Source organism: Balaenoptera ricei, chromosome 2 (genome assembly GCF_028023285.1).
Source record: "Balaenoptera ricei isolate mBalRic1 chromosome 2, mBalRic1.hap2, whole genome shotgun sequence".
NCBI lineage: Eukaryota > Metazoa > Chordata > Mammalia > Artiodactyla > Balaenopteridae > Balaenoptera > Balaenoptera ricei.
This window is the reverse complement of record NC_082640.1, coordinates 104,559,121-104,585,044: the sequence shown is the minus strand read 5'-3', so window position 1 is coordinate 104,585,044 and position 25,924 is coordinate 104,559,121. Positions and strand designations below refer to the sequence as shown.

Sequence of the window (25,924 nt, the reverse complement as noted above, 5' to 3'; positions counted from 1 at the left end):
TTCCTGCCACCAGGAGTCTTTCCAGACAGGCACAGAGCCATTCACATGCTAATCAAGAAAATGCTGATCAACGTACTGGGTAAATGGTGGCTGCCAGCGGTGAGAGGTGGTCCCGATGGAATGACATCCATTCTTACAGGTGAATTTCAGTTTCCCCAGTCGATGAAATGTCACCAGCTCTTCTCTACATTTCAGGAGCGGGATCACTGAAATTAGGTATATGGCAACAGCAGCAGCATATTGAGATAGTACCGAGCCTTAGTGCTCTGCCCAAAGGCTCACTGACCCCAGGTTTGATCTACCGGACTCGGCGCTGATCTACCAGACTGTGGTCACTGTTTAAAACAGTACTCAGCCCACTTGAGTGTGTGTTTGTGTGTGTGCACAGTCCCTGTAAAATTTGTACCTGGTGCTCAAGGGCACTGGGCAAATGTAATGATGTGTTAGAAATGAGGTTGCTACCAGGCACTGAACCCTCTCCACTTCAAAGACAGAATCACTGAGCAGAACCCTGGGCTCACTCAGGTGAAAAGCAAGAACTTTTATCAGGGGTGCCCAGAGTTCCCAGGTCTTTGACCTTGACGGTCCCTGGGTCTCCCAGGGCCACGGGGCTTGGTCTCCTTCACTTTCAGCATCCAATTGCTTCCACCAGCTCCTTCAGCACGATCCCAAGACACCTTCATCAGAAGCCCCTTTCCTCCCTGAGTTTACAGGAAGGCACCCAGGCTCTTTGCCCTCCTTCAAGCTAGAGGAGGTAGAAGGGCCACAAAGACAACCCCTACCCAGGCGGGGGCCTCCAAAAAGGAACAGACGTCTGTCACACCTTCAGCCCCCCTGTGTGCTGCTGGAGAAATGGGCGTCTCTGGACTCAAGAACGCAGTAGAGTAAATACAGTGCTTCCAGGGACTATGCCGCCCTCCTTCATGTTGGACACAAGGGTGAGGAGTCTGGGAGAGAGTCACCTCCGGTGGGATGAGCAAAGGCAGGAGCAGAATGAGGAAAGAGCTTGCTCTGGTTTCTGAGTTTTTGCAGTCCTCGTTCTTATGCTTTTTTCCTTAGAGTCCTTAAACCTGGAGACCAAGTGACAGATAAAGAGACCCAATAAACTGCCTGAAATCTTACAGAAAAACTCTTGAGTCTGTGTATTCTGTGCCGTCTCCTGAGGAGAGGATCCGTATACAGTCTCAGCAGAGTCTCTTTTAAAAGAGTTCAAGACCCAATAAAGAAACGATGGAAGAAAATGCTGGGCAGGTCACAGATATGCAGCCTGGTCCCACCCCAATGTACAGATGAGGACATCAAGAACCAGAGAGGTGAAGTCACTTCCCTGCCCAAGTCAATCAGCCAGTTAGTGACAGAGTCACCTTCAAAATCCAGTCTCCTTAATCCCAGTCAGGTGGGCTTCCCACTGCTTCATAGCAACTGGCTTTCTTTTAGGACCTAATGTTGAGGGCAGGGATCATGTGTTTCTTCCAAATCTGTGCGTGGACTTACAGTGGCGTCCTGGTGAGGGGCTCAGCCAAGGCCGTCAACTGGTTCAGTGGACCTCGTTTGTCTTCTCTCACAGGCAGGTTTCAGCATCAGTTCAAACACTAGTGACAGATCTGCCTGCAGAGTACCATGGAGTCTGAAAGGTAGCAAAGCTGAAGCCAGACAGGATACCACTTACATCACTTACTCTCACCCTCCCTTCAGGGCAATTCCAATTCTAATTCCACGCGGAGCCTTCCCACGTAGGAGGGCAAAAACTTCTCTAGGGAAGCAGGGGATTAAGGGCAGAATGGCTGGCTTCAGGGTCCAGTGGAGACTCATTTTCCGCAGGGGCTGGTTCTAAGACCTCCTGTAAGGCCAAAATCACAGGAAGTGAAAATTGCCCTTGAAAGTCCTGTCAGACACCCATGAAGTGCAAGATCACTTCTCAGGGAAACCCCAGACAGACAGCTTTCCTTCAGGTTGGAAGAGAGTTCTCTTGCCTCAGTTGAACAGCCGAGGAAACCACTGACATTTAGGGCCAGACTGGACTAGAAAAACATACCTTTGAGGGATAAGATGCTGGTGCGATAAGAGGTCAAGAAAGGGCTGTCATGCATGTTCTCATGTCCCACTCACGCCAGGTACCACCTGTTCACTGAGAGCAGGGCCAGAGACAGGTCTGCTGCACTACATCATACGTACATTTCTCTCTCTCGCTCTCTCTCCCCTCCCTCCACTGCATCCCCACCCCCGCACCGGAATCACTGAGCTTATATAGTGTAAATTGATTGGGTGCTCCAGGAATCGCCACCTTAATACTAGCCTCTCAACACGCTGCCACCTTGGGCTGCCACTCCTGAATTCCTGACCCACAGAAACTGTGAGATAATAAATGTTGGTGGTTTTAAGCGGCTACATTTTGGGATAATTTGTTATGCAGAATACAAATATAAGGATATATGGTATGCAGAATACAAATATAAGGATACACATACAGAATACTCATACAAGGGGGTAGCTGGAGAGGCAGCCTACAGAATGTGGAATGGATCCAGTAGGGCAAGCTTTCCAGTGGGAAGGGATGGGAGGGAGTCTGTCTTTTAGAAAGGTCCCCTGGCAGCAGAGAAGGCACTGTGGGTAGGACAAGGCTGGCAAAGAGACCAGGTAGGGGCTCTGCAGTTGTCCAGGGAAAGAAACAATGTGGCAGAGATAGAGAGAAGATAGGTGCAAGGCATATTTCTGGATAAGAATGGTCAGAGCTGGGACTTCCCTGGCGGTCCAGTGGTTAGGACTCTGCTCTTCCATTGCAAGGGGCACAGGTTCAATCCCTGGTCAGGGAACTAAGATCCCGCAAGCCACATGGCACAGCCAAAAAAAAAAAAAAAGAGAGAGAAAGAATGGTCAGAGCTTATGGATCAGCTGCCTCCAAATAATAATAATAAAAGTAATATTATTAATAATATTAAGAGCTAACATTTAGTTAAATACTAACATGTAAAAAACACTACGCTAAGCCCCTTACACATATTGACACATTTAATGCTTACAACAACCTTATGAGGTGGGTACTAGTATCGTCTCATTTTACACATGAGGAAACCGAGGCACAGAGAGACTGTGTGACCCGCCCTGTGCCGCACAGCTGGCAAACAGCGGCGCCTGGGTTCAAACTTGGGCAGCTGTGCCTTTAACTTCTCACTGGACTTCGTCTGGAGGGATCAGAGAGAGAAGGGAGGGGGTGAGGTCTCAGGTTTCTAGCGGGGCAACTGAGTGCAGCCTCACCCAAAGTAGGCACAGATGACTTGAAAGAAAGCCGTTACTATCACAATCACCTAATTCCCTGCGAATCTCAGAAGAGCTGCTTCACGGGCTCAACTACAACCCTGCATGTGAAATGTAGAATAACATCCGGACATGGCACCAGGCCCCACTTCTACCACACTCCAGTAAAAATAAACCTCTCTGTCCAAATATAGAGTGGTTAGAAGTGCCATGTTTTACAGGAGAAGAGGCAGTTATTTGGCATTAAAAACAGACAAGTTTTGGCTTCCCCGCAGATCTGGGCAAGAGCACTGCAATTTCCAAATGGAAACCAAGATGGATGGGGTAAGCCCCCCTCTGACTGACTCAGCTATTTAAAAAGCCCAAAGAGAAAACTGCATCCCTTTGCTGGGCCTCAGTTTTCTCATCCATAAAACGAAGAGGTTAGACAAGACAACTGACGTCACTTCAAGCTCCCACTCTCTACAAGGCTAGGAACCAGAGTGGAAGGCTGGTCCTCAGAGAGCCGACAGCTTCCTAAGTATGGGGGCCCAGCAGCGGCACAGCGAACTGGCCCTCCAGTTTACAGCTTACTGCTGATAGGACCAGGAGTGGTTTTTCCCAAGGATTTTTAGAACTCTGTCAAGCGCTTTAAATTACCCCTTTGAGTCAGACACATTGCTAATCTGCAAAGAAAGACAAGCCAGGAAGTCCCCCTACAACTAGCCTACCTCGTGAGATGCTACCTCAACAAAAGGAAAGCGAAGCCCAGCTTGACAGGGGTGGGGGGTTGTGCAGAGGGGCCGCCAGGGCACTTTTGGTCACTGAGGCTGCCAGTTGCTGAGGGCTGGCCCTGGGCAGGTCCTTTGTACACACTCCCCTTAATCCTGCAAGGCAGGCACAGCTGTAATTTACATGTGGAAGAACTGAAGGCTCAGAGAGGTTAAACAACTTGCCTATGATCATTCAGCTGGTGGAGGCTGGAACCGGATCCAAATCCAGGTCTGGATCCAAAGCCCATGTTTTTCCACTTCATGGGGCCTCTGCTGTGCTGCTTACTGTGTGGTCAGAATGGCTCTTTACAACCCCAAGAGGGGAAAGGAAGTCCTGATAAAAGCCGGGGGTCCCGGACAGTAACTCAGGAGGGCAGCTGAGAAGCAAGTTGGGAGTCTCTAATCCACCAACAGATCCCCTTGTATTTTTACTACACCTTGAAAAAGACAAGCTTTGCTTTAAATGGTTTTATTAAAAACTGTACCAATTGATGGGGGAAAAGATACACACACATATATGCATGTGAAGAACACAAAGCCAAATATTCTGTACAGGTTTAAAAACAATGAGTCCCCATCCCCTCCCTCTCTCTCCTTGTTTCTCTCCCAGAGGCAGAGTGCCTAGAACCCAGGACAGCTAACCTGGGAGAGACAAAATGCTACATTCTCACTGGGTCTCCCCCGACAGGCCCTGTGGACCCAGGGATGGGGCAGCCCACTGGGCAATGCTCACAGAGCAGGGAGAGGCACTGGCCTCCTATGCACAGAGAGGGGCAGTGCGAACCGGGAGCCTGCAGGGCTCCGAGCACCTCCCGCCCAAGAGGCTGGCGCATCTATGAAAGAGTGCGGCTTTCTCTGCGGTTCCCTCAAGGCTCAAAGTCCCCACCAGCCTTGAAGAGCCCACTGCCCACACTGTCCCCAGGAGGCTTCACAGCCTGATGGGTTAAGGAGTCTGGCCAGGGTGGTGTCTCACCAAGGTGTCCCCACCTACACACAGAGGGACCCCGCAGGTTCCTCCGGCCTGGGCTGCAGCACTGATGTGCAGAAGCCCGCAGAGCTGAAGTGCCTGCTTCTGCGGGCTCTCACCTGCCCTACCCCACTGCATCAGGTCCCTCAAACGAGACAAGCTCGCAAGCTCTCCACGTGCTCCTTGCTGACTAGGACAGTCACAGTGGCTCCCCAGCCCCTAGTGGAGGCCCTGGCTGGATCATCCCAAATCACCCCCTCCCTGCCAGGCCCAGGCCGGACCCATCCTTGGATGGGGCTGGGCCACTGGGGACAGAGAGACAAGTCAGCTGGGCCCCTTTGAGCGCTCAGAACATGCCTGCCACATAGCTCCCGACACAGACCCCCTCCCCTAGGGGCTCGTGGAGGGCACTGGGAGGTGGTCTTTTTCTGCCTCGGACTGAGCAAGAAAAGGCCACGGGGGCAGCTCTCCAGCAGCCCAGACTTTGAAGTGGGCAAAGGCAGAGAGTCCTCCAACTCTCCGGGAGAGTCAGACGGGGGGGCCTGAGGGGGTTCCCTCCCCAGTTCTGTCTACTGGCTTCCAGAATCCCCTCCTCTGGGGTTCTGAATTAGAAGGGCTGTTTTGACCCTGAATATCAGGCTTCCCCTCCTCCAGGGCAACCCTACCGGGGAGGGAGGTTTCCAGTCCCTCTCCCACCCCCACCCTCAGCAAACCACAAAAGCTCCGCAAGTCTTCTGTTGGTTACAGGTCAGGAGCCAGGTCACACTGTCCCTCCCTCTAAATCTGATTCTCACTCCCTAACTAGAGACAGCCAAGCTCCCGGGGGATGGGGAGAGGGAGCCCAGGGGGAGAGACATGTGTCCTGAGGTTGGACTTGAGGAATGTTCAGACCAACTCACCAGGCAGAGGGGGAAGGGGCCAGTCTAGACCACTAGGCCAATTAAAAACAGCCAGCCAGGAGGAACCTCTCTTCCTCTTGGGGCTATTCTACCTCCTGGGTTCTGGGGGGAGGGGAAGGAGAGGCATTGTACACTTTGCCCTGGCTTGCTTAGGATAGTGAGTTAGTTCCTGGCTTCACAGAAGATGGAGACAGTGCAGTCAGATGACCCTCCACCCGGCCCCAGGTGCGATGTTCAGCTGAGCTTCTCAAACTCTTGGGCTCAGTTCTCAGGACAGGCCACAGGGCATCCCACCCAGGCCCGGCAAGTTCTCTGAAGGTGATGGCTTTGCCTCGGCACCAAGGCCTGGACCATTTATTTGCTCTCTCACTCAGCTCACGTGGAAAGTCTGCTGAGAGTAGATAAAAGTGGCCGGTAGAAATAATCCTGGTTTTCTTGTGTGTGCCACTCAAAGATACACCAGCAGCCTGCCCATCACAGCCTTGGTCCAGGAGAGGGAAAAACAACACATGTCCTATGCACGTCAAAAAAGGGTGTGGAGACACACAGGGAAGGGTGGATTTCACAATGGTCAGAGTGTCCCAGCACCAGTCTTCATGCCTGTTCCCTGGGTTCCTTCTTGTAAGCAGGAACCTATCTTCTTAGCAGACAAACCATGGTACACACCCTGAGAATATAATTCTGTCCAAGAATAGGTAATACCTCCAGAACATCCAAGCAGAACAAAACCAAGGCTTATGCAGTTTGAAGTCCCTCTCCGAGCCACTGTGAGCCCATAGGGCACCTTTGTGCAAATTAGGAAAGGCACCCCTTCCTGTAAGCAGACACAGCCCTACACTAGGGCATACAGCTTAGTGAGCAGAGCCCGGGCTGGATTCTAGCTTCCATTACCTTCCACTGCAGGTGGCCTTGTGCAGTGAATGACCTGCCTGACCATACATCAGGAAGATCAGTGTGTCCTTCAACGGTAACAAAGGCCTCCTCTCTGCAGAATTAGAGGAGCTTGGGCTTGTTCAGATTTGACAGTCTACTCAGGACTCCTCCAATTTCCTTGGGTAGCCCTGGGGTCTTCTCTGCCCAGGGAAGCCATCTTTTCCTTGGGCCTTGCTTCACCGTTAGCACCAATGTTAACTTTTCTCACATAGGCAAAAATGATAAGTTAATTTCTAGGTGAACAGATTCCCTGTGTCTGCTCCCAGAGCTGCCAGACTGGCTGCTTTAAATTCTCTCCATTAGTGCCACAGCAGGGAGAGAAGGGAAGAAGTTCAGAGGCGTCTGTGATCCTGCTGAGTTCCAGAGCATGCCTTTCTGGCCTGGCTGGAAGCTGAAGGAAGACAGGAAGTGTGTACCCAGCTTGGACAGTTCCGCACTCTAATCACTGTCTGTTACTCTAAAAGACACATTTCAGCTGACAAAGCCACTGTGCTGGCTTCTTCCTGTATCCCACTAGGCGTGAGAAAGGAATGGGGATAAAAGGGAGGAGGTATGTGGTTTCCGAGGAAACCAAGGGGTCTGGGTTCCTCAAGGCTGACTCTCACAGGTGGGATGGCCGCCTCGTTTCCCAGAGCCACCGCAATGCAATCCTGTCCCTTCCGGTGCTAGAGTGCTGCTATCGGGGGTGGGACGCCGTCTGTTGGCTGGGTCTTTCAAAACAAGAGCTGACAAAGGCACAAGCTGCTGGCTACAGCTCACTGACTGGCTATTTGTTTGGCTCATCCATGGTTGACACCCAGCCAGTCCCAGGCAGCCAGAGGGGGCAGTGGTTCTGCACCTCAGGACCAATCCTGGGGCTTCCAAGTAGGACCAAGTCAGACATGAGGCCTACCCAGAAGTTTGGTTCATTTTTGCGGCACATCTGAGGGGTCCACGGAGAAACCCAACCCTCCCTGAGGTCTGCTGGAGATGACAGGGGCTGGGCAAGAATCCCTGAGCCCTTGGGGCGGGCAATGGCTGGGCCCAAGGAGAACCCAGACATGGAGCTGGCTGACCGACCTACTGAAGTTGCCACACGCAGCTGGAAAGGCCTTGTCTGAGGCCCTGGTGGGTTAAAGCAGTGTGACCCGTCGGATCTGGGCCCCATCCACAGTGGAAGGCTGATACGTTTGGTGGAACCAGGAGTCTAATCCAGTCTCCTGTTTCTTAAATAAGTTCCTGTGGGAAAACTACAGTCCACTCGCCGGAGCACAGCACTACCTGGTTGTCTTCAACCACTGACGACCGAAGGATCTACTTGTCCGAGCCCTTGGGAGGTCCCACATCACAGACACACCAGCCTCTACTTCAACAGTGTTTGACAAAGGGCCCCATTCCTGGTCGAAGCCCTGAACGGGGAAAGAGGTCCCGCTTGGGTATGTCTTATGTACACAGAGAGAAATTTTTAAAATAAAAACACAAAACACCAACAACTTCACAAGACACAGTGTCAGTCCTCGCCGGTGTCCTTCCGTGGTGCCCCATGTGAAGAGGGCAGCCCAGCCTCACCTGGGACCTGCCCCATTCCTGTTCTCATCTCCATTCACAGCGAGGTTGTGCAGAAAGAGGAGGATCTGCCACCACACACGATTTCGGTTCTGCTGGTGCTGAAAGGAAAACAAAACAAAACAACGTAACTCCTAAACGCAGCCTTAGACGACTCCTTATCATTTCCAATCAAAGTTCAGATCCACACGTCTTGGGGCGACACTTTAATGCCATCAGGACTGCAAACTGGGGGAGTTGGGGGAGGGACGAGAGAAGTGGCGATGAGGGGGAGATAGCTGAGTTCTCCAAATACAATTGCAGTGTGAACATTAAAAAGAAAAGACCAGGCTCTTTATGCACGGTGCACAAGAGGATTAAACTTTTTCCCCTGCTTGCAGGATTTTCCGAAGTTTAGCCAAGTGCTGCTTTTAATCAGATTGGCTCCTGAGCCCCGCAAACCTCAGCTGCATGAACAACAAACTTTCTTCAGCAAGAAAGAGAAGAAGTGCCCCCCTCTCTCCCCCAACTCCAAAGTAACACAGAAAACAAGGGGGAAAAGCGGGGGAGCCTCCATCTGCAAGTGATTTGACACTGTGAAGGTCAAAGGGTTAATCTTCCATTTAAACCACACTGCTGAGGCAGCAAAAATCTGATTTCATCCAGTGCAAACACGCACACACACAGACACACACACACACTTGTGCGCCCGCCCTCTCTCCCTTCCCAGCATCTCCAGCTCCGTGCTGCCCTTTTTATAGCTGCTCTTGACAGTAAGCCATAAATAATCCCTCTTGGAGCGCTTTCCTACTGACTGGAGCCAATTAAACGTTAAGCAAGAACATACTTGAAAACAAAACAAAAACAAAGAATGCACACTACTCTCTGGAGGTTATCCCAGGTCCTATTGTCAGGCAGAGAAGCTGAGGGCAAAGGTCAGCGGTCAGTGGCTCACAGGATCGTGGCTGGTGCCCCGCCCACACAGGTACCATTTCCCAGGGGCCAGCAGAGGTCCGAAGGGCACCGAGGGGTGCTGGAAGAGGCGGTCTTTGTTCTCTCTTTATCTGCCAGGGCAGGAGGACTAGGCTGGGGCCCTCTCCATGGGGTTCTCGGTGGACAGGGGAATAAGAACCTAGTGTGCAAAAAAGGAGCCAGCACAGAGGCTGGACTTGGATTGCCGCAGTGGCCCAGGCAGCAAGCACGCTTATGTGAAGTGTGTGTGTGTGTGTGTGTGTGTGTGTGTGCGCGCACGCGTGCGCGCGTGTGTAGGGGAGCTGGAGCCCCTGCTGTCTTTAACTACAGCCCAGGCCCCCACCAGGCAACTCCTAGTCAGAGGAGAAGAGGCTAGAGCAAGTCAGTGACAGAGCCCGGGGCTCCTGGATTCCCAGAGCTTTGCAGGGACGTCTCGCCCTGGCCTCCCTGACCTGTCCCCAGGCAACTGTGCAGGAACCTCGCCGGGTTCCCTGTCACCCTGCCTGAGGCCACAAAGAGGAGAGAGGAGAGATGTCAACTGAGGCTGACCTCAGGGCCCTGTCAGGTATTCCCCCCACCCCATACCTGTAGCAATAGCATTCCTCTTTCCCCTGCAGAAGGGGAGACTGCAAAACAACCCAGAAAGTGGGAGGCACGGCTCCTGCTCGGAGGGGAAGGGAAATCGGGGTGTGCCACAGCGGAGGCCTGGCAGACTGCGACTGGGGAGACTGATGGCTTCCTCATGTTTTGTAAACAAAGACAAGTAAAAAGAGGAAACACACCCGGCTTAACAAAATCTGGTTAGGGTAAAGCAGCATGAAAATGGACTCAGCTGCAAACCTGAAGACTCAGGCCTGCCTGCAGCAGCTGGGCACAGCACCCCCTCCTTCTGCTTCCCCTCCCCAGCTGCTACCCAGGACAGGTGCAAAGGTCATAGGGTGGAATACGAGGAAAATCCAGGAAAAGACTGGTCTCTGGGGAGGCCAGTCTGCTGGAATTCCGAGGCTCCTCGGGTGCCTGTTTGAAAAGGCCAAGTAACAATAACAACCATGATCCTAACAGTAACTGTAAATTGAGCGTGTCAGGTCCTGTGTTTTACATCTTTGCTTCTCAAAATGCGGTCCACGGACCAGCAGCTTCAGCATCAGCTGGGAGCTTATTAGAAATGTAGACCCACTGAATCAGAATGCACATTTTTAACAAGATGCCCAGGCGACTTTAAGACACATTAGAGTATGAGCAGGACTGGTCTATACACATTAAACTCCTTTGGTCCTCTCAACAACCCTATGACGCAGGTATGTATTATCATGCCCATTTTACAGATGAGATCATTCAAAGAGTTAGGTAACTTGGCCACATAGCTAGTAAGTGGCAGGGACTGGGCTAAATCCAGACCACCTGGCCCTAGGGCAATGTCCTTACCCATTACTACTATGCTCCAAGCGCCACCATATACCTTTCTTTACACCCAAGCAGACCCTCCATCCTCCCCTTCTCTAAATCATCTCAAAACAGCTCAAGGGCCAAGGAAGGGAGATCACAACTCGATCATTTGGGGCCTGGACCAATCCCATCCCTGTATGCCTCAGTTTCTCCTCACGTTCCCTTCATGGAGGCCACCTGCTGCCTGGGTAACTTCCTGGGCCCTGAGGTCTCTGGGGATGAGGCAAGGAAGCATCCTGACTCCAGTCATTGTGGGTGCTGGGGAACCTAGAAGCAGTTGTGGGCCAGATAGTGCTGTCAGACTGCAAGGCTGAGGTCTTGCCGGGAGACACAGACAGGCCTAGGTGCACACAGGCCCAGCCTCAGGAAGGACCTAGGTTCTGTGCCTCTGCCTGGGACGGGCCTCCGGGCTCCTGAATCATCCAGGAAGGCACTCTGGGCAGTGGGTGGCTCCCCGGGCCGGGAATCAGAGGACCTGGTAGGCTGGGGTCTCCCAGCAGCCTGTCTGAGTCCTCACTCTCCTTACAGGTGAAGTGCAGGCGTGGTGTTAGATCAGTGGTTCCCACACCCGACTGCATCACAGAATCCACGGAGGTGCTATTGTACATACAGAGTCCCCAGGTCCCACCCAGACCAACTGGGGCAGAATCTTCAGGGAAGGGTGCCAGGAATTTGTGTATTGAACATGCTCCCTGAGTGACATTTTTTAAAAATCAGAAGTAGCATATATTGTCTATTTTAGTCATAAGAGTAACGTAGAGGGCTTCCCTGGTGGTGCAGTGGTTAAGAATCCGCCTTCCACTGCAGGGGACAAGGGTTCGAGCCCTGGTCCGGGAAGCTCCCACATGCCGCGGAGCAACTAAGCCCGTGCGCCACTTTGCGCTCTAGAGCCCGCGAGCCATGACTCCTGAGCCCATGAGCCACAGCTCCTGAAGCCCGCGTGCCTAGAGCCCGTGCTCCGCAACAAGAGAAGCCACCGCAATGAGAAGCCCGTGCGCCGCAACAAAGAGTAGCTCCCGCTCGCCGCAACTAGAGAAAGCCTGCACGCAGCAAGGAAGACCCAACACAGCCAAAAATAAATAAATAAATTTAAAAAAAAAAAAAAAGTAACATAGAAAAATTGGAAAATACAAGAAATTAGAGAGGAGAAAATAAAATCCCTCATGATCCTACAGCCTAGAAGAAAACATTTCATGATTTGGTATTTTCTTTAGTCTCTTTCCCTCCCTCCCACCAGAGTAATGACTTGGCCAACCCGGAGGTAAATCCTGCCCAGGTGCTTCTGAGGCAGCCAGGCCACAGACAGGCATTTGGAAACCACTGAAGTGCTGTCCAACCCTAAGGTCTGGTGATTCGGAGTTTGTCATCCACAATTACCTTCAGCACTATAACTCAGAGCTCCAACAAGTGAATCCGCTCAGCCTGGCGGAGGGTCTGGGTGGGCCCAGGGAACAGGCTGCTTAGTACAGGGTCAAGCTGGCTGCCTTGGCAGCCGTGCGACCAGCAAGAACAGGGCCTGGGAAACCATCTACTGCCCCAGCGACCCTTTCTGTGAGCACAAGCAATGCCACACATACCCCAGTCAGCCTTCTCCTGCCACAGGGCAGCCCCCAGAAGGCCCTTTATTGAAAGGAAACCAAATTGCCACATAGCAAGAGAATCAAAGAATGCCTTGATTTTTGAGCAACAACAATACATAAAATATTTTTTAAAAAATTAAACAAAAGTGCCTGACGAGAAAGGAAAGAAAAAGGTCTTGAAGGGAGGCCAGGGAGAGAAACAGTTAAGAAGGAAGGAAATCAACATTCACCGAACAGGACGAGGTACACAAAGACACCGAAACACCAGAGCACATGGATCCTTCCAGGAGAGGGTGTGGGGGAGAAGGGGAGAAGGAAGGGGGAGCCAGGAACGGGTACGCTTGGCCTCTGACTCTCAGGTACCTGGCACAGCACCCAGTGCATAGACTGAGATCAGTGGGTGCAAACCCCTGGCGCAAGGCTCAGCTCTCCCAGGCTGGCTTGGGACCCCTCAAAGTTTGGGAACCTGCAAAAGAATGAGGGTACCCAGAATGCATAGCCAGGGTAACCTCAGGGGTAGGAGATTGGGGTTCAGGAGATAGGAAGCTGATGGGAATTTAAGCTTACACCAGAGCTCTCAAATTCAGAGCCGAAAGGGTAGGACCAAGACGGGGAAGGAAAGAATAGAGGTGAACGCCCCAAGGGAAGGGGCCCTAACGTGGCAGATAAAAAATATTCTCTTCAGTTAGGAGAGCACAACCAGGCATGAGAGATCTAGGGTTCTTTCTTCAGTCCCACTTTCTTTCTGTGGTCAGGGGATGGAGGCAGTCAGTTGACGAGTGTTTGAGTCACTCCCCCTGTGCACAAGGCACTGTAACTGAACACCCAGATCATTCGTCCTGGATAACAGGGAACACGCAGGGCACATAGTAGGTATTCAACAAGCACGCTGGACTGACTATAGAAAAGTCAGCCTTGCAAGATAACCCACTTGTCTGAAGCCAGGAACAATTGATGTCTGGCCAGGTCTAAAGATGTACTTGATGTGATAGGATCAGCCTCTTGCCTAGAGAGGCCCAACTAGTAAAAGGCATTTTTTTTTTTTTTTTTTTTTTTTTTTAAAGAGCTGGCTGTGGTATCTGACAAGGTTGGATTACACAAATCAAACTCTGTTTCATCCCACATGGCCTCTGTCCTAAGCACAAAGAGTGTTCCCTGCCCTCCCCAGATAAGAATCTCCCTCTGGCTCTCCCCCTTCGGACCCAATTCACACCCTCTGGGGACTCTGTGTGTCACCAGTGTACCAGATGCTCCAGCAAGAGCTAATTCACCCCCAAAGAATTCGAGGAAGGAGCAAAGCTACACTGTAGCCCTGATTTAAAAGAAACTAACACACAAAATGCAGATTTACCAAACAGATAGCCATTTATATCGCATATTTAAAATGCTTTCCTATTGTCTCTTTTGCTCCTCACAAAGGTCTGGGACATAGGAAAGGCAGGTATTATTTTCAATCCCATTTTACAGATGGGGAAGCAAAGGTTCAGAAAAGTTACCCAAAGCAAGTTAGTTGGGAGGGGGTGATTCAAACCCCTGACTTCTGACTCCAGAGCTATGTTCTTTCACTAAAATATTACAGTGTGTTTGTTCACATTATGAAAATGGTATTAACTGTTCAAGGAGAATTGCCACCTAACTGCTCCCCTAGTATGTTTAAAGAAATTGTTTCCAGATCATTAACTATTTAGTAAGGATGCTGTGGACCAGAAAAAAAATAAACCTTTCAGAGGCAGAGCTAACTGAAGATCAAACAGAAATGAAGCTAAAACTGGCCTGAAATGATAACTTCAGATCATTTTCTGAAACCATGCTCAGTTTCTTTCAAATGCAGAGTTGTATCTACCCTGCTTTAGAGGGAGATACACTCTCTGTAAAATGCCGTTTTCCTACCTCACCTCTTCCCTTTCCCCCATCAACTCCAAACCCGCCACGGCGAGGCTGAAGGACAAAGCCTTGCTGTTGAGAACAGGAATACAGAGCTAAGGAAGACTTAAGGAAAATTCCACATAAAAGAAGTTGGGGAGATGTTTGTTTGATTCAGCAAACTTTTATCAGGTACCCAAACGAGCTAAGAGTTACGAAGCACAAAGATGAGCAAGCTGTAAGGCTTGTCCTCGATTATTTTACAATCTGAAGGGGGGAAAAGCAAGAACACAGAACTCAGTTTTACAGGAGGCAGAGCCAGGGTCCGGGCAGTAAGTGGGAGCTCCATCAGATTCTCACCTTCCGGGCTGCGCTTGCTGAGGAGCAGGGGTGGGTAATGGGGAGACCATGGTTTTAGGATCAATCAGATCTGCATGGCTCCCAGCTCAGCCACTTCCAGTGTAACATGGGCATGTTATCCCACTTCTCTGAGCCCCGGCTTCCAATAAGATGGGGATAATGGGGTCTCGAAGTACAAGGTTGCTGTGATGATTAAATGAGATAAGTATATGTAAAGCATGGAGGCAGTGGCTGCCCCAGGCAGCTCCCCACTCCCTGGTGAGGACAAGGGAAACCTGGGCCCGACTGCACTTTGCTGAGCAGTTCCCTCAACACCCTTAGCTCAAAGCACCAGCCCCAGGAGCGCTATCTTCTAGGCAGACTCATGAGGTCCTGAGGAAATCCCTGACTTTGCACTGTGAGATGGGCCATGGCAGCCAGAGGCAGCCGGGCCCAGAATTCCAGGCTGCCAAGCTGGGCAAGGGATTCTGAGACCCACGGGGTAGCCCCTTGGGCCCCGTTGGCCCACTGTCCAGATTGCTTTTGACCCAGACACCTGAGGAATGAGCAACGTGGCAAAACAGAAAAGGAAAAAAAATTCTCCTTGACAAGAGCTTCCTCAGCCCAGCCAGCAGCGCTAACAGGAGGTTGAAGCCACCAGCTGCCACCATAGAAACACCAATCACTTCTCCCAGGAAGAAAGGGCAGCCTGGGGCTGGCTGAGTCGAAGACAGGAGGGCTTCCTCTAACATAGATGGAAGCCACGGGCTTCAGCCACTGGGGGTGCGGGGATAGGGCTGTGTTTGCCACCCATGTCCCCAGAGCCATGGGCTGCACCTCCATGGCCTGGAGGTGGGAAGGACTGAGGCCCTTACCCAGTTTCCCCCAGGGATGGCTCTGTCTCCCCCAGTCTGAGAACAGCCCCATGAAACTAATGGGCAACTTCTTAAGAACTCAGGGGAGAAGAGGTGTATGTGCGCTCTGGTCAAAAGTGAGGGAGAGAGGGGACTGAGGAGGGGGCTGGTCTGTTGTGGGTCTACAAGGCATTGGAGAAGGACCCCCCCCCCCCCACGGCTCCAACTCCCAGCTTGGGGCCTTTGCAGCTGGCTGTTCTCGTCCCGCCCGGGACCAGTCCCTGGACAGGACAAGCAAGCTGAGCACAGAAGGCCGGACCCTCCTCCTCACCCTGCACACCGGCTGTTCTTGTACTGGTCATGGAACATGCCCTCTTGGTTGCCAGACTTGGATCAAAAGGCAAACAAGATGTTTTTCTTTATCCCTCTTTTCTAGCACCTCCCCCAAAGCCCTCCCTCCCATCACCACCCCCCTCCAAGAAAAAGAAAAAAAAAAAAAACCAAAGCCAACCCCATCCCCATGGCTTGCCTTGGTGGGGAGGGAATGAACTGTCCGGAACTACAAGGCCCTTCTCCTGGAAGACAGAGTAGTCAGGTGCAGAGTTGTGTGGAGAACTCAGCTCTACTCAGCCACGCTGATGACTCAGAAGCTAAATATAGTGAGCGATATAAACAGAGCCAGCCACAGAGCAAACACAGGGCCCCCAAGCCCTGGCCCTGGCTCTCACGCACAGCGCTCTCCACAGCCCCTCCCCAAGCCTCACTCTTCCCCAGGCAATGTCCGAGGGGGACCTCCCACTCCAGGGACAGAGGCTGGCTCTGTAGGGACCCTTCTCACTCTAGGGAGAATCTCTGGGGCTCCCGCCCAGGGCTGTCCCATCTAGAGCCTGAACAACTTTATCAGCTATAGTCTGAGCTCCAGAAAACCACGCACCAACAAGGAGAGCATCCCAAAGGGTCAGGAAGTAGTTAGGAGCTCCCTGAACAAAGGATCCAGGCTGCTGGCAGAGAGGCCACTAGTTAATAAACCACGCAAACACCACCTTGGGTACAACTTCCAAAAGAGCTCCCGAAGAACAAAATCCTAAGATCATCTTTTAACCCATTTTCAAGCGTTAAACTGTCCACGCATTAATAGTTATACATATTACAATTTCCAAAGGGCTTTCACAACAACTCTACAAGATGACTATGAGAAATAAAGGCTCGGAGAAGTTAAATGATTTGCCTGTGAACACAGAACTCATAAGTGACAGAGCTGGGATTTGAACTCGAATTTGCCTCTCAGTCCAGGATCCTTTATGTGATCTTGCAACTAAAGATGGTTTCAACTGAGTGGCTGAAATTTTTCTCAGATGTCATTTTCCAGAAAGTCTAATTACTATTCAGGGAATTTCCAAATCTGACTGTTCTGAATGGAGCCACTCCTGGTCCAAGTGAGAAAGCTGCTTCCAACATGAAGAATTCCAATTCTCCTGTAGCTTTACTCACTCAACTGTCTACAGTAGCCACTTTTTTCTTTTTTTTAGGCTTGGCTTCTTAACATCACCCGGAAATATCCCACAACTTTCAGGATGGTGCCATTGGGACAGGAGACTCTCCTAAGGAGATGGGACACCAGCTTCTGTCCATTCTTCGGCTCATGGTGGAGGAGACCACCGCAGGTGGAATGGAAAGAAGCTGGGATTCACCTTCTGTCCAGAGCATCCCTTGAGCTCAGGGAGGAAGCAAACCTGTACCGCCATCTTCCCTGTAGAAGCTGGGCAAACAAGAAACACCAGGGCACCCTCATAGAGCCAAGGTCAAGGTAGGCCACAGTCAGCAGACCACCAGAGGTCACCTGTTACAGCTGGGCAGCTCACAGAAGAGCAAGGAGGAGAATCTTTCACTCCTGACCCAGCCAGAGGAAGTTGGGGGTGTGTGACCAGGTCTGGAAAGGCTTTTACCTCCATTCACTCTGCCTCAAAGTCTCTTGCTGCTTTGGAGACCCAAAGCGCTGACAGCAAGCAGCTCGCTGGCACTGATCTTCTGCTTCCAATTCCTTGCCCAGAGAAACCACCCTAAACAGGTGGCTGACCTGAACTTGGGTAACCAGGCTAGAGCTCCATCCAGCAAGCTCCTTGAGAAACATGCTGGGAGGGCTTATGGCCCACAAAAACCAGCACCAGGGGGAATTTGGAGCATGTTGTATCTAGGGTCATGCTGATGCACTCACTTTGCCCTAAAGCCATCCTACAACACACTACCGTTATCACACCCTTCCCTGTGCTCCACATCTCCCAGGGAGAAGGCTTCCTCTCATACAGTAAAAGAGTAACTGAGGTCCCTAACCAGGGACAAAAGGCAGGAGCTCACATTCCCTACAGGAGTCGGGAACCCATGGCCACGGTCTGGCCCTGGGACACCAATCCCAGACCTGAGGAGAGAGGAGATGGCCAGGCTCCTTCAACCTTCTTACTGCCTTCTGGGTTGTCTTTCTTGGTTATTTAAACTCAGCCCATAATGATGGAGATTGACCACTATTCTCCTAGGAGAAATGTACAAGGCCAAGACCCACAACTGGTCAGCTTTGACGCTGATTTCTCTGGACAGGGCAGGTAGAAGGGGGCTCACGGGAGGCAGCTCTATTCAGGGACAGGTGGGGTGGGAAATGCACTGTGAACTGACAAGAACAAATGTGGGGGACAATCAGGCTTACAGAGAGACAGAAGAAAACAAGCATTAGAGAATACCTACTGTGTGCCTGGAACTCTCGTAGGTGTTTTCTCACTGAATCTTCATGATCAGATTCTCTGGCATTAGGTCTAATTTACAGAAGAGGAAACAGGCTCTGCCAGAGACTTCCCGGTGGCTAGTAGGTAGCAGAGCTGGCATTCAAACCTGGGCCTTCTGACTTTGTATCTGAAGCCTAGAGACTTAACCCTAAATTACTTCCATCCCAGTGCCTCAGTCTCCTTGTCTGCAAAGATGAGGGGAAGGAATAGGGAAAGAAGATGAAGGATAAGAATGTAAGAGTGACAACAGTATTGTGTAGATATGAAATATTTAGACATTAGTTTATATCACAATCAAGTTCAGAAATGGCTCATTTCTTAAAACTAGCTGCTAAAAGGTCCTACACGTGCCAGCTCTCCATCTGCCCATAGCCATTACCCCAGCGCTTCCCACAGGATGAGCTCCTAGGGAAGTGAGCAGGGTGAGCAGGGAGGAGGGGGATAAAAGCAAGAAGACTCCCGTGGACAAAAAGCCTGGCTCTTTGCAATGGAAAGTTTGGGGAAACCAGCTCTTGGCTAGAAAGGCCTCGTTGGCCAGCCTCCTGCCACTGCACGGTAGGAGTAGGTAGCTGGCAGGATGGTGAGGGGCCCAGGGAAGTCAGGAACCAGTAGGAGGTGAGATGCAGAGCAGGGGAGACTCTCCTCCAGTTCTCCTCTGGCTCTGCCCCTCCTCCTCCCCGGCTGGAAGGCTCTGGCTAAGAGGACAGCACCTTGTATGGAGTTGAACCAGGCCTTCAAAGAGACAGCCCTGGACGGGGGTCAATGATGCCAAGCAGCAAAGAGCACGGTCAGACCTGGGATCAGGGCCAGTTTCTCCTGTGCGGAACTGAGTCAGGAAGAAAGGGCCCTGGGCTGAGTTCTGGTCCTGTGCCAGGGCTCAGCTGGGCAAGGGGGGCCTCCCAGCCTGCTCCCAAGCCCACAGGGGCTCACCCGTGGATGGCTGAACATTCTGGGAAAGAACTGTTGAGAGAGATCAGGGCTATTGGGAACGCAGAAAACTGCCTTCCAGAGAGCTCTCCAGACGAGCCTGTGAGACCCACAGTCACCGTGTCCTCTATCAGCTGCAGCCCCAGGACCGGAAGCTGCGAGCTCAGGCCAACCACAGGCCTACACAACCAGGGCAGAGTGAATGGGCAGGAAGAAGGCCAAGAGGCAGAAATCAAGAATCAGAGTGTGTCCACACATGGACCGAAGGGGAAACTCTAAGCCAAGTCTCCACAGAAAAATCAAAGGAGCGAATAGGGGTTGGAGCTTGGAGCCAGAGGAGGTGGCTAGGCTGCCTTATTATCTAAGCATAGGGCCACCCTCCCTTCCTGAGGGACTGGGAGAGCCACCAGGGCCAGGTCTAGCCCCAAGTTTCCCTTGGCAGGGACACTCACCATGTCTAACCCTGGAGGGCCTGTTCTCAGGAAATCCAAGGTCAATTTCTCTTCCCCCTGGTGCTGGCCAAGTCAAACCTTCTATTACCAATAGCTGTCCTCTGGTCACCTGAAGTTCCCCATCTAACCTCAGGGTCTGCCCAATCGTGGTGGATTATTTATTCTCTTGATTTCCTGATATACAGTCAGATATAGACTTACACATGCGCACGCGCGCGCGCACACACACACACACACACACACACACAGCTGACTGGGCCAGGGACACTGTCCCACAGGTAGCGAATGTGTTCACTTCCAGGTGGTGTGCCTTCGCTTCAGCAGTGGTTGTACTAGCAGGGATCCAGCCTCAGGATCCTCTCCCCACCTTGGCAGCCATCCAGAAAGTCAGCCCAGAGAGGAAGGGTTAAGTGCCCGGGGGCGGCCCAGACAGCGGCTGCAGAGCAGGGCAGCCTCCAGCCCGTGGCACGTAGGGCTCCTCCAGCACGAGCCCGCCAGCCGCCGCCTTTGTTGATGGGCTCTGCCGCATGCTCCACTGACACGCGATGCTCCGCCCTGGCGGGGCTGGTGCCAGGCTGCCGGCCAAGCGCCCGGCCGAGCACCCGGCCGCTGGCCTGGAGAGACTCTCTGAGGTACACACTCCGGAGTCCCAGGCCCCGGTTCCCAGGCAGAGACAATGAGGAGCGGCCTCCCCAGCTGGAAAGTGTCAGGTTACAACCGGTTCCACCACCTTCCCCAACTCAGGCCCATCCCCGGCCTTGGTTACCCATTTTACACTGCACCGCAGCCGGGCACGCCCGACTGTCCAGTTTTCCTCAGCACCCTGAAAATCTTGCCCTCAGGTCTGTAAGGGACCCTCTCCCACCCCTGGCCTCAAGGAGAGAGAGTCTGTCAATCAAGGCTGCAGAAAGCTATCCCATTCCCTGGGAGGGATCGTAGCATCTCCCTCGAGCCTGAGCTGAGAGTGGGCAGATAAACAACTTGGATCTCAGAGGTGAGGGCACGCGTGCTCATCCAGTCGGGCCCATCCAGTGCACGAGAATCACAAGAGCATGAGGCCAAAACTCTGGGACCTTATCCTTGGGGCCTGGCAGAGACAGAGTTGCTGAGGCAGGCCCCAGCCCCCCAGCCCCAGCAGACACACCCCCCGCCCAAGAGCCCCCCATGCCTACTTGCTGCGTATGAAGCCGATGGAACTGGTCTGCAATGCGCTGAAGTTTTCGGGCAATCTGTACCTCTGCTCGATGTTGCCACTGCCCTTCAGCGGGCTGCTCACCAAGGGGCAAGCCTGCAGGGAAACCGGCAGGGAGGGGGAGCCGGTAGCCGGCATTGCCTGCAAAGACAGAGGGCCCACATCTCAGCATGCTCCACAGCTGCCCCATCCTCCCCATGCCTGCCACTCCTGGCCGAGACCTGGGGCCGAGGGTAGACCCTAGTGTGGGCAAGGAGAGGAACTTAGTCTGCCTTTATCAGGGCACTCTGCCAAATGTGGACAGCCTGACTTGCTGCCCAAGAGTGTGAAAGCTGATATTGGAGAAGAGAAGGGAATGGTCCCAGCCTTGCCTTCAGTCCTCCATTCACCGGCAGTGCCCTGGCAAAGGTAATAAGTGTGGGTGAACTTGCCAACCTTCTGTCCTTATTTACCCAGCTACGCTTGACCACAGTTTATTATTTATTACCCTCATACAGTAGTAGCAGGCTGAAGCTCTTCTCTGGAAAAGCACTGGAGGCAGCTCTCCAGAGTTCCTGGGTTGAGCAAAGCAGGGGACAGAGAAAGAGAAAGGCAAAAAGTATCTTCACTTCTTAGTGCAGCAGAGGAAGGCTGGTCTCAGGCCCTGAAGCTCTGGGCAGTGGTACAAAAAAAAACGGAGAGAGGACTCCTCTGAGCCACAGATTAGCCAAGTTCCTCTCTCTGGAGGCAGCCCCAGGCCAGACATCTCGACCTGCGCTCCTCACTTACCAAGAGCTGGCCACCGAGCTGCCACTAGGGGCACCCGCCGGCCTGCTCCCGTCTTTCCCTCTTCCCCGCCTGCCTTATCTATCTTCTCAGACTCCTGCCAGGACTACTTTGCCAGAATTGTCCTATAGGGCAGCTCCCTCTGGGAATAACTGCAGCGTCTCCTCAATCTGCTCCGTCAGACACAGCAAGATAGCCTCCGAACCTCGGCCCTCTCTCCATAAGCTTTGTGCTAAATGAAGAAAACAGACTGAGTGTCTAACCCTGCCCTTTTGCCAGAGGAAGGCAGATTGCTCATAAAACCAACCACTGAAGCCCACAAATGAAGGGGTCTTGTCTGATTGAGCCTTGGAAACAGCCCCTTTGCTGGCACTGAGCCCAGGCAGGCCCAACCTCTTTCTCCAGTTCCCCTTCCAAGCACAGAAAGCCCCAAGTGACAACTGGGGGCCACCTTCTGCCTTCAGGAACCTGCCCTCCCAGAACAGGCTGGGTTTTTCCCTTCAGTGTCAACAGCGAGTCACAGATCCCCCAGCCTTCCCCACGGCAGCGTTAGCCACTTTACAGAAGGTACATCACTATCACCACACAAAGGGCTGGGCCACACAACAGGCCACAGGATGTAAAGGCCGAGACCCAGGTTACCCTTCTTCCAACCCAAGGAGACACCATGGACCCAAAGATCCCTCCAGGAAGGGACAAAAGAGCAGAAGGAATGGCAAGGCAATCTGCCCTGCGTGGGGCCTGAGGAGCACAGGTGAGGAACAAGCAGACAAGCAGCAGGTGAGAGTTGAAGAATCGGTAGCGCCTGCTGCTCAGTTTGGGGAAGGAAATAGCAGAGAGCAGGTCTGGGGAGGGCAAGTCCCCTCCTTTCCCCCAGTCTCTAAGGGAGGAGTCCTGAGGCTAAGAGCACTCACCATAAAAGAGTCGCTGGGGTTCCTCAGTCACCCCACAAGGCAGCATGACACCCTGGCTTGGGGAGGCTGGACTGAGAGTCTGGGTAGCCTTGTCTTCCTGGCTGGTGGGTCGAAGCCCAGGGCCACAGCAGTGCGTGAGAGGGAAGAGCTGCAGACGGCTGAGGGGGCAGTCCAGCTGGCTCTGGGCAAACAGGTCAGCAGAGAGCAAGCTGCCAGGCTGGGTCCCCGGCTCCCCATCCTCTGGCTGGAACACATCATCCTCCAGCTCCTCCACACACTGGGGTGGCTCCATCTCCCCTGTTAGGGTGCAATGCAGGCATCCGGGAGGCTGCCCCCACCCAGGCTATACCTGGAAGGACTCCCCTCCCCTTCCTTCTTTCCTGCTCCCCCTTCTTATGTGGAGAAGTGGGGTCAGGTACTGATGACAGACAACCCTAGAGCTAAAGCACTGCCAAGGGTGACACTGCCCCCAAATGTGGGCTGCCTCGCAGTTCTGAGACTCTCCACGCTTCTTCCCTGGGCCCACTCAGAACCACCTTCCCTCCCCTCGGCCTCTTCTTCTAACCCAGGCTGGTCACGGTCATGCAGTTTGACTGCTATTGACTCTGAGCCATAGGGGGGTATGATCAGCTGCTACAAGCACGCAGGGTACCTGGAGAAATGTCAACAAGACTAGCCTCTGTGAGTAGCTGTGGGAGGGCAGAGGGCGCTGTGACTGGCTGTACACACAGTGCTCACAACACACAGGCACACTCGCTCACTGGCCTGAGGAGTAACCACCAAGCTCTCATCTCGCTCTGAGCTGAGCTCCAGGCTCAGCAGCAAAAACAAACGCCAGTAGTCCTAGGGTGGCCAGGTTCCCTCCAAACCTGCTAAGCCCTACCCAAGACCCTAGTCTCCACCCCCTGCTTGCTCAACACAACAAACAGGCTGAACGATGTGGTAAGAGTGTGTCCTGGGAGAGAAGGGGAGAAAAACCCAGGTTAGTCATTGCAGCTGCCCTCTCAGCAGAGTACAGCTGTCTGCCCACCACAGCTTAGCCTAGAGGGGAGGTCCAGCATCCAGCAAAGTGGCCAGCCTACCCCAGCTCAGTCTACTCACTAGTCTCCACAACTTCAAATCTTTCCCCACAGCCTACCACTCCTGCTAGCGCTGAACCTGAGATTGGTACAACCTGCCTCACAGAAGGAAGTGAAATTTAGCCCTCTGTCTGTGACCTCACTCGCTGCCTAAACTCCTCAGGTTGTTGACATGAGTTTCTTGGTGATAAAGAAGTTCCACTTGCTCCACCTGATGGCTCTTGGGAGTCTGAGCTTGGAGCCACGCAGCATCTTGAGCTCCCAAGCCAACCCCTTATACACACACCAGGAACCCCTTAGGGTCCCTGAGGCAGCCAGAAAAGCAACCACCTGAATGGTTAAGGATACAGAGAGACAGTGTTTGTCATTGCCAGAGTCAATTAGAGGTCCCCTGGGAATTCTGTCTCCCAGTCTCTTGCCTTTGAAGAACAAGCCAAATGGTCTGTGGGTTGGTAAAGTATTTAAAGAAGCTCAGTTAAATTCAGAAATCTTGGCTTTCTCAAATGCAAGCTTTCTCTGAAGTGCCTGCTTCAACCCTCCCTCCATCCCATCCTGTCCTTGAGCTATCTATGGTCCCTATCCTGCCCTCTTCCCTGGACAGCGAGGAGATGCCCGCTTGGATGGCAAAACAGGCACATGGTGTTCTTTGGACAGTGTTTCCCAAAGGGGAGTGAGAGAACTACACTTTAGCAGTACCAGGAAACAAGGTTTCCCATTGAAAAGGACCAAGTGCTGTCCTGCCAGTCACCTGGCAGGGGCTCCCCTCCTGCCCATCCACCTCCTCTCTGCAAGTTGGCAATCCCAACCTAAGATGGGGCCCTCCAAAGCCAATCACAGTCAGGAGTCATTGTCTTGGGTTTTCCTTTGAAGCCTATCACCTCCCCCACCCGCTCCCAGCAAAGCCCCAAATTCCACCCTTGCCTGGACTGGACAGTGGGGGAGGTGCAGCCAGAGGGTGTGGCTCTGCAAGCCTGAGGGGGGACCCTTCCCACTCTCCACAGGAACTGCAGGTGGCCCTTCTGCAGGTGGGAGTCTCTGGACAGGTGCTGGACAAGGTCAAGTGTAAACTGAGATACAGTAAAGGGACCTTCTTCTCCCCTTCCCCTGAGCTGAAGAGGTGGTGTGCAAACCGGCAGGAGAAGGGCACTTCCTAAGTGCACTACCAGGGAAGTCTTTATTCCTAGCAAGGGGACCTAAAGCCTGCTGGAGCCATCCCAGCCCTTAAGGACTCTAAGAGGGATGCTGAACTCAGACTCCTTCTCCTAGGAGAAGCAGTAGCTAGACATTCTGAACCTCGACGAGGGCTAAAATCTGGGAACGCACACATACATACACACACACACAAACACACACACACTCACGCACTCACACAACACACAGCAGACCTGGGTGACTCCAGGAGAGGATCTCGGCCTCCGAGTCGTGATGCCAGGGCTCCGCGCCAGGGTCCAGCGTGATGAGCACTCGGGGGCTTGGCGCCCAAACTCAGTTGGGAAGGAGGGAAAAAGCCCGGCTGTTAAGGAGAGGAGCCTTCAGACTCCGCAGGGATGCAGGACGTCCCACAACTCCCTGCCCTACCCCAAAGTCAGATCCAGAGGCCGGGCCATTCTCGAGCGCCCAGGTCTGCTCAGCAGTGCACCGCACGTTCCCCTGCCCACCTGGACCCAACTCCTTGGAGTCTCAAATGCTACTACCCTCACGTTCCTTCGTGGAGCAGCGCACTTAGATGTGGGTTTTGCACCCCGTTCCCATACCCCAGCGCCCCAGTCCATGGTCACTCTAGACGCCCGCAGCCCAACCCTTCCCGGGCCCCCACGCGCAGCGCGATCCTCTCCCCACTTCCCCAAGGAGGTGCGATCCAACACCGCCCGGCCCCCTGCCGCCCGGGCGCTCACCGGGCTGCGGCGAAAGGCGGGAGGCGGGAGGCGGGAGGCGCAGGCAGGGGCGGCGGCAGCGGCAGGCGGGCTGGCGCGGGTGGAGGCCACTCTGCACCGCGCGGTATTGTTTCCAAAATACGCCCGCTCGGGGCATCCCGCAAACAGCTGATGAGGCCCCGCCTCTGGCGCGTCACACCGACGGCTGGCCAATGGCGAGTGGAACCCCAAGTCCCGGGCTGGGCGGCTGCCAGGGACGGTCACGAATGTACGAACCTTCCCTTGGAAACACTGCAAGGGGCCAAGCCAAATTCCGACCTCCTCCAGAAACGCAATTGGAGCGCCGTCGTCCACGCAGGTTCGGTTCCTAAAGCCGGCTCGGGAAGCACTCGAGAGCCCTTGAGTCCTCCCTATTAGGAGGGAGATAGGGGGCGCCAAAGTGACTTTTGTCTTCTCTTTCAAGGGGCCGAATAATTTTGGCGCGTCCAGAAAGGGAGTGGAAGAGGAGGAAGCGGGGAATGGCAAAGCATCCTCCCGGCTGCTGGGCAGGTCAGAAGAAAACT

At 53.1% G+C, this 25,924-nt stretch overlaps 1 protein-coding gene across 6 annotated transcripts; it reads right to left on the bottom strand.

Moving 5' to 3' along the window:
* Positions 1 to 291: 291 nt before the first annotated feature.
* BMF (Bcl2 modifying factor) lies at positions 292 to 25,526 on the bottom strand. 6 transcript variants are annotated; one of them, XM_059913651.1, is made up of 7 exons: positions 25,383 to 25,526; positions 24,873 to 25,000; positions 22,409 to 22,589; positions 20,710 to 20,870; positions 8,355 to 8,452; positions 1,495 to 1,627; positions 292 to 1,070 (listed from the first exon to the last, which is right to left on the bottom strand). In XM_059913651.1, the coding sequence occupies exons 1-6, from the start codon at positions 25,516 to 25,518 to the stop codon at positions 1,516 to 1,518; spliced, it is 816 nt and encodes a 271-aa protein (XP_059769634.1). In that variant the 5' UTR covers positions 25,519 to 25,526; the 3' UTR covers positions 292 to 1,070; positions 1,495 to 1,515. The 6 variants fall into 6 exon arrangements, with proteins under 6 accessions (XP_059769634.1, XP_059769633.1, XP_059769637.1 ...); XM_059913650.1 differs by having other exon boundaries at positions 22,409 to 22,705; positions 24,873 to 24,971; XM_059913654.1 differs by lacking the exon at positions 292 to 1,070 and having other exon boundaries at positions 1,516 to 1,608; positions 22,409 to 22,705; positions 24,873 to 24,971.
* Between the last annotated feature and the right edge of the window lie 398 nt (positions 25,527 to 25,924).

What these genes read in the sequence shown, in the direction of transcription:
- BMF (XM_059913650.1), bottom strand. Translation starts at nt 25,518, where the DNA reads ATGCCCCGAGCGGGCGTATTTTGGAAACAATACCGCGCGGTGCAGAGT. An exon ending in CCGCCTTTCGCCGCAGCCCG is followed by an intron (nt 24,972 to 25,382) that starts GTGAGCGCCCGG and finishes TTCCCAACTGAG; the next exon opens with TTTGGGCGCCAAGCCCCCGA. An exon ending in ACCCCAGCGACTCTTTTATG is followed by an intron (nt 20,871 to 22,408) that starts GTGAGTGCTCTT and finishes CTGTCTTTGCAG; the next exon opens with GCAATGCCGGCTACCGGCTC.